At 44.2% G+C, this 12,415-nt stretch overlaps 1 protein-coding gene across 7 annotated transcripts in view; it reads left to right on the top strand.

Annotated features, from left to right (window-relative positions):
- Positions 1-12,415, top strand: part of adgra1a (adhesion G protein-coupled receptor A1a) — a 58,797-nt gene that overhangs the window by 15,198 nt on the left and 31,184 nt on the right. For 4 of the 7 annotated variants that reach the window (XM_036129863.1, XM_036129862.1, XM_036129864.1 and 1 more), the window contains one exon: positions 1,859-1,982. The exons of 2 other annotated variants lie outside the window; for them this stretch is intronic. In XM_036129863.1, coding sequence (XP_035985756.1) covers positions 1,859-1,982 — 124 coding nt within the window. The remainder of the gene's footprint in view (positions 1-1,858; positions 1,983-12,415) is intronic. One more of the 7 variants, XM_036129865.1, reaches the window with a different exon arrangement.

Below are 12,415 nucleotides of genomic sequence, written 5' to 3'. Positions count from 1 at the left end.
TTTGTTGGAATGTACATTTGCAATAACAAATAATGATTTCTTTCTTTCTTCCAATCTTCAGTTGTTTTTCATAGATTTTCATCTTTGAAAATAGTAGCCTTTATAGCGCTTTTAATTTCTTTCTCTGTAACCAATTACGTGTTTCCTTGGCTGTGTTTTGGGGACTAATGTGTTGCTTGGAAATGGACACTCCTTTCATCTTCGGAATCTTATCAAGTATGTCCCAGTCCATTTCTTCACTCATCCTTCAGTTATATGAAGTCTACGAGTATCATGTGCTTTGAGACAGGTCACACCTCAATATTCTTACATGCAATCTTCACTTTTGCCATAGTGGGTTTGAAGTGATGTGCAGAAATATTCTTCCTCCTAACGGGGTGTGTGACGATGGCTTTCAGATAATTAAACTTTGGTCACATCTTTCAACATTTAATTGGATTGTCCAAATCTTCATCAACAAAATTCAAAGTTGTCTTTCTGCAGCAGTATAGTTTTGCACAGTAAGTGTGCATTGAGACCATTCGGGTCCAATTAAATTTATTTATATAATGTCAGATCACAACAGCTCTCAAGACACTTGCTTAGTATGAGCAAACATCTGCCAAAACTAACTGTGGTTTTGAGAAGTCTGAGCATACACAAAACCCACAGAAGCACTGGTCTTGAAATTAAGTGCAATATTTGTTGTTTTGATAAGACAACCTGTACCTATTATTTCCTGTTTTGTTGGAGCAGTCTGTGATTGTTGGCTCTTGTTTGCTTATGCTTTTGACCCATTTAGTCAGAAATCGATTGATGGCAGTGGCTGGTTTAGAGTCAAATAACACTAATCCAAACTAGGATTTTGGCACTAACAGCATCACAGGATCATTTTAAGGTCAACAGTTACAGCTGTAACTATTGCCATCGGTACATTTTGCCACAGGAAGACTTTCTTGTGAAGATATGCTGGCTTTTACCAATTGTACCCCTCTGCAAAACTTTGTTAATGAGAAACCTATTTGTAGTCCATCAGTTATTTTTAAACAAGCTAATAATTATCCCTTCTGCAGCTGGGATTCGTTCTAAATACTGACCAATTTCAGCTGGTTTCTATGCCATTTTGTACATTATGTCTAATGCCTATTCCCTGTACTATTTAATTTCATTACACATACTGTTTTGATTTCTTTATGTGTGCATTTCATAGGTTGCTGTTCTCATCTGGTGTACATTTCTCGTCAATACAAATAATAGAAATATATTAACTGAGAAAAATGTTAGCACATGCAATACTTAAATATTGTTAATAGTATTGGTAAAAAAATAATTACCAAGCCTCAAAATGCCCAAAATAATGTGGACTTATAATCTGACATCATATGCCTGTTCCTGCAGGAAGTTGTACTGTCATTTTCTAACATGTCTATCCCTTGTGGGGTCGTGAGGGGTGTTGGTGCCTATCTCCAGCTGTAAATGGCTGAGAGGCGGGGTACAGCCTGGACAGGTCGCCAGTCTATCGCAGGGCAACACAGAGACAAACAGGACAAACAACCATTCTCGCACACACACACACCTAAGGAGAATTAAGAGAGGCCAATTAACCTAACAGTCATGTTTTTGGACTGTGGGAAGAAGCTGGAGTACCCGGAGAGAAACCCATGCATACATAGGGAAAACATGCAAACTCCATTCAGAAAGTATGAATCTCATTGTTGCTCATCAGAATTGAAGGACTGTCTGTTGCATGCAGATTTTCTTTTGGAAACATCACCAAACATACATTAAATGTTGAGATTACTGTGTTCTTTTCCATAAACCTCTGCTGTTTAACCAGCTGTACAGCTTCATAATAACTTTCTTTATTGACTGTTTCCAGTGTCATCCGCATCAGCAGAAGGGGATGGCACACACTCCTCAATTTCCTCTTTCACACAGGACTGACTTTTGGGGTGTTTGCTGGAGGCATCAATCAGATCCACTTTCCTTTGGGTTGTCAGATTGTAAGTTGGTAATATTTATTCACATATTTGCTATTGAGCACAGTAATAATGGCCTGTTGTGTGCATTGTTTGTGCATACCCTCTTTAATCTTAAAAAATGTCAAGTAACTTTCCTTGAAGTATCCATAATGTTAGACAGAGGCCTTTTTCCCTTAGCCCCTCTTCACATTGGAAAATAATGATAAACATTCAATTTAAGTGACAAGTTGTGGTCGGAATTCTAAACAATAACTGACTTCCTAGAGTTATTGAATAAGGAAACAGTGGAGTGATGAAGTTCCAGTAATTTTATTGAGAAACAGAGCAGAGATCACAAAGATGGAAAGTAATCGCACCGTGGTCCCGCTGCAGTCTGCGTCTGCCTGTTTCTGTCCTTCCTCGCTTTCACATCTCCCTAATACTCGATAGTGGCCTTGGCATGAGACAAAAAAAGACAGTCTATCCTAGACAATCATCATCCCGCATAATAGCTAGGCAGCATTTGGCCTTTTAATCAGCAGGTCCGTGCTCACATGTCCGAGTGGCGTGAAGCCATAGTGACTTCAGAATAACATAACATTCCACCCTTTTGATCACAGAGATAATGTTTTATCTGTGTGATTCAATTCAGTTCAATTCAATTTTATTTATATAGCGCCAATTTATGAAACATGTCATCTCAAGGCACTTTACAAAGTCAAGTTCAATCATATTATACAGATTGGGTCAGATTATACAGATTGGTCAAAAATGTCCTATATAAGGAAACCAGTTGATTGCATCAAAGTCCCGACAAGCAGCATTCACTCCTGGGGAAGCGTAGAGCCACAGGAAGAGTCATCTGCATTGTACATGGCTTTGCTGCAATCCCTCATACTGAGCAAGCATGAAGCGACAGTGGGAAGAAAAACCACCCATTAGCGGGAAGGAAAAACCTCCGGCAGAACCGGGCTCAGTATGAACGGTCATCTGCCTCGACCGACTGGGGTTACAGAAGACAGAACAGAGACACAACAAGAGAAACAAAAAAGCACAGAAGCACACATTGATCTAGTAATCTGTTCTACATTAGATGGTAGTAGCGGGTGAGCCGTCTTCTCTGGATGATGTCACAGTTAACAGAACGCCAGACCAGGTGTACCTACTATGAAGATAAGAGAGAGAAGAGAAAGTTAAAGCAGAAATGACAACACATAATGCATAATTGAAGAACAGTAGAATTAGATCCTGATATACTCCAGTAGCCTAAGCCTATAGCAGTAAAACTATAAAGGTAGCTCAGAGTAACAAAAGCCACTAGTTATAATTTTTGTCAAAAAGAAAAGTTTTAAGCCTAGTCTTAAAAGTAGAGAGGGTGTCTGCCTCACGGACCAAAACTGGGAGTTGGTTCCACAGGAGAGGAGCCTGATAGCTAAAGGATCTGCCTCCCATTCTACTTTTAGAGACTCTATGAACCACCAGCAGACCTGCAGTCTTAGAGCGAAGTGCTCTGTTAGGAACATACAAGGTAATCAGAGCTCTGATATATGATGGAGTTTGATTATTAAGGGCTTTATACATTAGAAGAAGCGCTTTTAGAAAAAAGAAGCCCAAAGTCGCATGTGTCCGAGGGTAAAAGAAACCCTTCAGGGCGGGTGTGTTTTGCTCAGTGTTGTAGTCAAGTCACTATGCCTCGAGTCCGAGTCCAGGTTCGAGTCACCAGTGTTCAAGTCCGAGTCAAGTCCAAGTCATTAAAAAAAAAATCCGAGTCGAGTCAGAGTCGAGTCCACTACTCATCCGAGTCAAGTCCGAGTCGAGTCACTATTGACGTGTGATGTATGACATGAAGCAGTAACATTCCATTGCACTAATAACTCTTTCGCTGTAGTTACCCTTGGTTTTACTCGGTAAAACTACCGCTTTTTCCAAGTCTAAGACGTCTCCTAACCATGGTTTTTAAACATTGTTGTTATGGAACGTGCAACAGCGACTCGAGGTACGCTGATAGGCGGCATATGAAGGATGTTAAAGCCGCAAGCGGCGTCGATCGGATCCTCGCAGCCAAGCGCACTCCGGCCTATTGGCCACCGCCGCGGTGCCGGCCGGCGGGCGGTGTTCGCGCACCGCCGCGGTGCCGGCCGGCGGGCGGGGTCCGCCCGCCACCGCAGATGCTGTTACGCATTTTCCTCGCCCGTCCACCGGGCGATTCACACAAACGCGTTCGGCAGCCCTCCCCCATGACTCACAACAAATCTGGTGTGGATCGGTCGATGCAGCGAGGAGATACAGCCGTTGGATAATGATAATGCATTTGGCCACCGGACCGGACTAAATTGTTCGGCGGGCCGGAAAATTTATACCGATTCCTGGACGGTGACTACAAACAGAAAAAAAAAAACGGCCGATGACGCTATGAACGCCGAGCAGGAGAAAAACAACGACTTACTTTTCTATCAACTTGGCCAGTTTCCCAGTCTTTCCGAGCCCTCGACACTCAAGCCATTGTTTGAGCTGAACGTTGGTATGTTGTTCCACAGTTCTACCAGTAAAATGGGCGCCTGGACATCCTCTTGTGTAAGTTTAACAGCGGAAAAGTCGGTCATATCGTTGTGTCTGTTGCATGTGTAATGGCTGGTTGCTACGTGCGCTCTCACACTGTTTGCCCAACCTTAGCGGCATGGGGCGTTGCTCATGAGATGGTGACGTCACGTGCGCGGCACGACATTTAGATATTAAAATCATACACCAAATAATATTCTAATGACATATTAAAGTTATAGCCTAATGATATAAAAAAAAGTCAAGTCTTTTTCTCAATTTCCGAGTCAGAATGATCTGAATGTAGGAGTCCGAGTCCAAGTTCGAGTCATCAGTGCTCAAGTCCAAGTCAAGTCACGAGTCTCTAAATTTAGCTAATGTCTCGGACTCGAGTTCGAGTCTCGGACTCGAGTACTACAACACTGGTTTTGCTACAGTTTTCTAGCACTCTTGAAACTACGGAAAGCGCCGAGGAAACACAGTCCGGAGAGCGCGGCGGGGGAAAAAACATTAGGGAACAGTGTGTGTGTTTTGACGCGACGCGCGTTAACGGCGACAAAAAAATTGTCGGCGTTAAAATGGGTTTGCGTTAACGCCGTTAATAACGCGTTTAACTGACAGCACTAATATTGATAACATTGCTGCTATCTGCAGGGTATTTCTGCAATACAGAAGATATTAGAGACTTAGACTTAGACAACTTTATTTGTCATTTTGTATGCACAGAGTGCGTACAGAATGAAATTTTGTTGCATACAGCTTTGTAAATTGCAGTGAAAGTTAGATTACAGTTTTAGGTGCAGCAGAGATTTAAAAGTAAACATAGATTTAAAATACTCTATAAAAACAATTGAAATGTAAACAATGCAGAAGAAGGTCACAGTATACAAACCATTGAATGTGCAGAATTGGGTTGTGCAAGGGCATTTGTGCAAGGATGCTTTTAAGGTCTAAGAGTTCGGTAGCATTTATAATGCTAGATGGAGATGCAATGATGCAAAGTGTGCAAATATGCAAATGTTGTGCAGAGTTTATGGGTTGTAGTTCAGCCGTTCAACAGCAGTTCAACAGTCTGTTGGCAGCAGGGAAAAATCTTTAGCAGAACCTGGTGGACCTGCAGCGGATGCTGTGAAACCTCTTCCCAGAAGGCAGCAGGAAGAACAGTCCATGGTGGGGGTGTGAGGGTCTCTGATGATGTTATGGGCTCGGGACATGCAGTGCTGGGATGAAATGTCCTTAATGGAGGGGAGAGGAGCCCCGATAATCCCTTCTGCTGTCCTCACCACTCTCCTCACGTTCCTCCGGTCGGAGGCGCTGCAACCTCCACACTACACAGAGAGACAGCTGGTCAGAATTCTCTCTATAGTGCTTCTGTTGAATGTCGTGAGGATGGGCGGGGGCAGGTGGGCTCTCCTCATCCTCCGCAGGAAGTACAAGCGTTTCTGTGCCCTCTTCACCAGTGATGTGGTGTTCTCAGACCAGCTGAGATTGTCCGTGATGTGCACCCCAAGGAACTTGGTGCTGCTGACCACCTCCACAGCTGAGCTGTTGATGAGCAGTGGAGCGTGGTGAGGCTGGTTCTTCCTGAAGTCGACGATGATCTCCTTCGTCTTCTCCACGTTCAGGATCAGGCTGATCTCAGAGATTGTCCGATAGAGAACACTCATAGCCTCTTTTGTGTTTGCCATGTCTCGGTAAGGATGAGAGCGCAGCAGTCCCTGAACTCTCTCTTTGCACAGAGCACAAGTTGTAAATGGTCTCTTTTGTTGTCCAGTGAGCGGACGTTGGAAAGCCAGATGGACGGGAGCGGCGATCTGAATGGGTTTGCCTTTAGCTTCGCTGCCAACCCTCCATGGCAGCCGCGCTTCTTCGGCCGGCTACACTGCTTCCGCGTCGCTCTCCGGCTACACCGCTTCCGCGTCGCTCTCCACTGGCGTGAGCTGCTCGTCGAGGCCACTGCTTTTACAGGCCTCCGGGGCTAGTCTCCGTAGAACGCCGCAGCCACGTAAACAGTCGAGCGTAGCAGTATTTAGAAGTCCAAAAACACTACATGATCGTAACTCCAACAGGCAATCGCGATCAAGTACTGATTGGCTGGGTAGATGAGAGATTTCTAGCGGGTTTGACGGCATTTTTTGTGAAAAATGCCGACAGTTGGTCGGAGCTGTACGCTGTACGCAGCCGCTGCCGCCGGGGGTGCTGGTGGATATTAAAAGGGGGACAGATTCTTTAAAGTTTGATGCAGCATTATCCAATAAAGATCTACTGTAATGGAACCCTCTTTTGGGGGTGGAGAACTCAGTTAGATTAAACTTAAATGTTATTAAAAAATTATCAGATAAAACAGGGTTGTGAGGAAATACTGTTAATTCTTCACAATCGATGCCATATGTCAGCACAAGGTCTAAAGTATTGAGCCAAGAGTGCATCGCTTTATGCACATTGTGAGCAAAACCAATTTAATCTAGGATAGTTTTAATGGCTACACTAAGGTTATCACATTCTGTGTCAACATGAAAGTTGAAATCCCCACTATAATAACCTTGTCAGTGTTTATTACCAAATCAAATAATAAGTCTGACAACTGATCCAAATTTTAAATTTTCAAAAGAACTGTAGTTATTAATTGGCCTGGAACTAATAAATAAATCAGACTTGAAAGATGGTTGCCTCTCTTTCTCTTCTTCCCACAGATCTGGGAATGTGTAAATTTTAATAATTGGAGGGAGTTGACTCATTTATACTAACGTAGTCCTCTTGCAGCCAGGTTTCTGTGAGACAAAATAAATCAATATGATTATCGAAAATCAATTAATTAACTAACAAAGTCTTTGGAGGGAGAGACCTTGTATTTAATAGACCACATTTAATTGTTTAATTTTTTGTTTCAAGGTGAGCCGTATTTATTTTTATCAGATTTTTATGATTTGTTCCTTTTAGATCAGTTTTTGATCTATTCAGTTTTGGCCATGAGAAAGACACTGTCTCAATAGAGTAATGGGTGGGTAACAGTACAGAAGCAGCAGAGACGTGTGTTAAATTACAGCTCTGCTTCCTGGTCTGGACTCCAGGTTGTCAGGATTTCAGAGAACTAATAAATCCGTCCAGATTCCTAGAAAGAAGAGCTGCACCATCCAAAGTGGGATGGATGCAGTCTCTCCGGATCAGACCAGGTTTTCCAGGTTGAATGATGACATGCAGCTAAACATGTCTTCACTGGTCAAATCAGGCAGGGGACCAACTTTAGTGACCTCCGATCGGCGTGACCAGGTGTCATTACCGCCAGCGTGAATAACAATCTTACTGTATTTCCGCTTACCCTTAGCCAGCAGTTTCAGGTAGGATTCGATGTCGCCCATTCTGGCCCCTGGCAGGTATTTGACTATGATCCCTGGTGTCTCTAGTGCCACATTTCTGACTATAGAGCTCCCAATAATCAGGGTCGACTTCAGACACCCTCGCCTCCAAAGCTACAAAAACACAACATTTATTACATCTACCATTATCACTAAAGGAGGCAGAGGAATAACTAAACATCTGACACAGAAAGCAGGAGAAAGGGGGAGTCTTAGACAGAGACGGAAAAGCGGAGGGAAGAGTAGGGGAACGGGCCCAAGGGGACCCACCTCCATTCAAGCCTCCAGAGTTCTCCAGCGTTCTCAAGCCTCCAGAGTTCTCCAGCGTTCTCAAGCCTCCAGAGTTCTCCAGCATTCTCAAGCCTCCGGAATTCTCCAGCGTTCTCAAGCCTCCAGAATTCTCCAGCGTTCTCAAGCCTCCAGAATTCTCCAGTGTTCTCAAGCCTCCAGAATTCTCCAGTGTTCTCAAGCCTCCAGAATTCTCCAGCGTTCTCAAGCTTCCAGAGTTCTCCAGCGTTCTCAAGCCTCTAGAGTTCTCCAGTGTTCTCAAGCCACTAGAGTCCTCCAGCGCTCTCCAGTGTGCCTCAGAGGAGGCCCCAAGGTCCTGCGGCCGGCCTTCGCACCCTCCACGATGCCTGCCGCTGGCTCTGCTGCCCCGCCGCAAGGGTCGCCCACCGCAACGCCCGCCTCTGGCTCTGCTGCCCCGGGGTTACCCTCCGAACTCCGTGTTGACTTTGTTACCTCCGTCCTAGACCTCCTCCGCCCGCCCTGGCCGGGTTGTTTTCTTTTTTTTTTCCTGACAGGACATTGGTGGGCATCTGGAATCCGCCCTCTGAAACTAAAGGCTGCAGCGGGCGAATTGAGATCAGCCCCTCATTTCAGCTTGGCCTGGTGAGGAAAGGAGACCGCTCCAGGCCGTCTCATTCTTTTACTTCGGCGTCTGGTTACGCAGAAGTTAGACTGCAGACTAAGCTGCGATCCAGCCTGCAGTTCTCCGAGCCCAGTCAGGTCCTCTGGACAAAGAGAATTTCCCCTTTGCATTTTCAATGAAACAGCAGGAAATGAGTTTCACAGAAAGCCCATTTCACTCAGCTTGGTCGACCCTGCAGATGCTTGTGAGTCTTTGAGTCACAGGCGGCCCACATGGGTGGCTGGTCTCCCCAGTGCGAACCCTCTCTTTGTGAGTCCACAGGCAAGAAAAAAGATAAATGAGGTGTAGCCTGGCTTCATAGCAGAGCACCCTGCTGAGGGAGGCAGTGTCATGTTTCAACTCGGTTCCGATTTTTCCTCATGGCTTAATGGCACAACGCTTACATTTGATTAAAATTGATTCTCTAAACATATTTCTTCTTTTATGAACCTGTTTTGTTTTACTGCGTCTTTCCAAGCCCTCGTTCCAGTTACAAAGAAACTATTGCAAAAATATTAAACAAAACATTTAACAACATTGTCTGCTGTTCTCCTGAGCCATTAACACACTATTATTATTTACTATACTTTATTTAGAGAAAAGGATGTTCATTTTAGGGGTTTAAAATATAACACAAAGCCTCATCCTGGAGCTTTCCTTGATTCTCATCTTTTGTCAGATTATCAGTATTAATATTTCAGTTATTAAGAACTGTATTCACAAAATAGTATGTATGTATGTATGTTCTACTTTGAGTAGATTATGTACTCATTATGTAGTTTAGTTTACATAATGTAACATGTTACACATATTGTTTAAAAAACGTGGTGTTTAAAAAGTGTCTGCTCTCTAATTAATTTTGACCAAACATTTTTTGCATGTTCGTGACACTCAAGTGTTTCAGAACATCAACAAATTCAACTATTACTCAAAGGCAACACATATAAACACACACTGCAGTCTTTAAATGAAGGTTTTTACCTACATACATGGTGATTACTCCTTAAGCCAAATAACTGCTTGGGCCACCCTTAGTAGAAGTGATGGGTCTGGCAACACCAATGCGTTGGCGCATGCGTTGAGCTCATACAGCAAAACCCATGTCAATGTGCGTATTACTATCAGAAAGTCATGTGACCAATACAGGAACTGTGACGTGCCAAACTGTGTTTATAAGGAAGGGTATCTGTCAATGGGATGCATCTGCCAAAAGAATCTTTGAACTTTAGTGGTTAATCAAATTCATCAAGAATTATGGCGCTTCCTCAAACCAAACGAAAGGTTTAAGCCGTATGGGACCATTTTGATCGTGTATCGGAAAATAAGGCATTTGTGTTAATTTACTTGTCGTGTCATCCTGTTCCTCTCAAAGTTTCCACTTGATCTATCCATCCATCCATTCACTTTCTAACTCGCTTAATCCCTTATGGGGTCGCGGGGGTTGCTGGTGCCTATCTCAAGCATCCACTTGATCTATCTGAATTGAAATTGATTTCAAAGTGACTTTTAGTTTACCGTTTGGATTATTTTCTGCAGGATAAATGCAGAACTTAAACAGAAACTTTCTTTAAACAGAACTTTCTTGTTTAAACAACATTTCTTGTTTAAAAAAAAGCACCTCCTCATTGCTGAGAAATTATAGGGCCAAACTGGATGACGCTCTGCTGAATTTCATCCTCAAGGACTGCCAGCCCCTCAGCATTGCGGAGAATGGGGGGGTTCAGGGAACTGGTATAGGTCCCTCAGCCCTCATATAATTTGCCAAACAGAAAGATTTGTGTGGAAATTATCTAAAGTAGTAGTTTATTCATCCAATTTATTTTATCTTTAATTTAAATTTATTGCCTTGCTTTTGGTTTGACTAGGTGTGGTTTTCAGGCCATCAAACAAATGTTGGCCAAAAAGTACTAAGAGGAATAGGCCCAAGTAAAACGCTCCATGATGGAGGACTGGGCCATAACTAATAAAGTAGTCTTGTGACCGACGTAGCACCAAACATAATTCGGCACTCAATTTGCATTGCACATAGTCTCAATTTATTTGTTAGAAAATCATGTGATCAGATCCCCACTCTTACATCCATGAAACACAAAGCCAGGCACATTATCACATAATTCAGATCAAGCATTTACAGCCAAGGAGAAGCTTGCTCAAGCTACAGTGGAGTTGTCTGAAGAGAGGCGCGTGTCTGGGTCAAAGGTCATCCAAATGATGAAAATGTTCTATATTGCACTAAAGCGCAATGCTTCAACCTTGCACAGAGAGGCAGCAATACACCTACATTAACATATGAAGGGTCAAGTCACAGACACTGCTTCCAATCTGGAGTCATTTAGTGTGTTGACCCTGGTAACACCTCTAGACTTAGACTTAGACTTAGACTTTCTTTATTGTCATTTTGTATACACAGAGTGCATACAGAACGAAATTTCGTTTTCACACAGCTCAGAAAGATTGCAGTAACTCTACAGGATACCTGACAGTGAATTACAGTACAGGATAAAGTGCAGTGATAAATCGCAGTCACTTACAGGATAAGTTTCAATTGACTTCCGGATAAAGTGCAGCAGTGAACAGTAGGCAGTTGAAATGTAAACAATGTAAAACAAATGTAAACAAATATGCAGTAAGGTGCAGCAGTGATTTAAAAGTAGACAGTTGCATTGTAAACAGTTTTGCAGTACGTTTCTGGGTAAGGTGCAGCAGCAGTTTTGCAGGATACGATACAAATGTGCAAATGTGCAAATCAGCGAGTCGAGTGTGGTACACAGTCCGTTTTTATACTTCAGCAGTTTAGCAGTTCAACAGTCTGATGGCAGCAGGGAAAAAGCTTTTGCTGGACCTGATGGACCTGCAGCGGATGCTGCGGAACCTCTTTCCAGAGGGCAGCAGGGAGAATAGTCTATGGTGTGGGTGTGAGGGGTCCCTGATGATGTTACGGGCTCAAGACACACAGCGCTGCGATGAAATGTCTTTAATGGAGGGAAGAGGAGCCCCGATGATCCCTTCTGCTGTCCTCACCACTTTCCTCACGTTCTTCCAGTCGGAGGCACTGCAGCCTCCACACCACACAGAGAGACAGCTGGTCAGAATACTCTCTATGGTGCTTCTGTAGAAGGTCGTGAGGATGGGTGGGGGCAGGCGGGCTCTCCTCATCCTCCGCAGAAAGTACAGTCGCTTCTGTGCCCTCTTCACCAGTGACGTGGTGTTCACAGTGCAGGTGAGGTTGTCCGTGATGTGCACCCCCAGGAACTTGGTGCTGCTGACCACCTCCACCGCTGAGTTGTTGATGAGCAGTGGAGCATGGTGAGGCCGGTTTTTCTTGAAGTCGACGATGATCTCCTTCGTCTTCTCCACGTTCAGGATCAGGCTGTTGTCTCTGCACCAGTCCACCAGCTGCTCCACCTCCTCTCTGTAGTCCTGGTCGTGGTCGTCTCTGATCAGGCCCACCACCGTTGTGTCGTCTGCAAACTTCACGATGTGATTGGTGGTGAACCTGGGGACGCAGTCGTGTGTCATCAGGGTGAACAGCAGGGGGCTCAGGACGCAGCCCTGAGGGGAGCCCGTGCTGAGGGTGATGACATCAGAGGTGTTCTGTCCGACCCGGACCAACTGAGGTCTGTTGGTGAGGAAGTCTAGCAGCCAGTTTCGTAGGGGTGTGTTGAAGCCCA

Source organism: Fundulus heteroclitus, unplaced genomic scaffold (assembly GCF_011125445.2).
Source record: "Fundulus heteroclitus isolate FHET01 unplaced genomic scaffold, MU-UCD_Fhet_4.1 scaffold_241, whole genome shotgun sequence".
NCBI classification, from domain to species: Eukaryota; Metazoa; Chordata; class Actinopteri; order Cyprinodontiformes; family Fundulidae; genus Fundulus; species Fundulus heteroclitus.
This window is presented reverse-complemented; position numbering and strand designations above follow the sequence as displayed.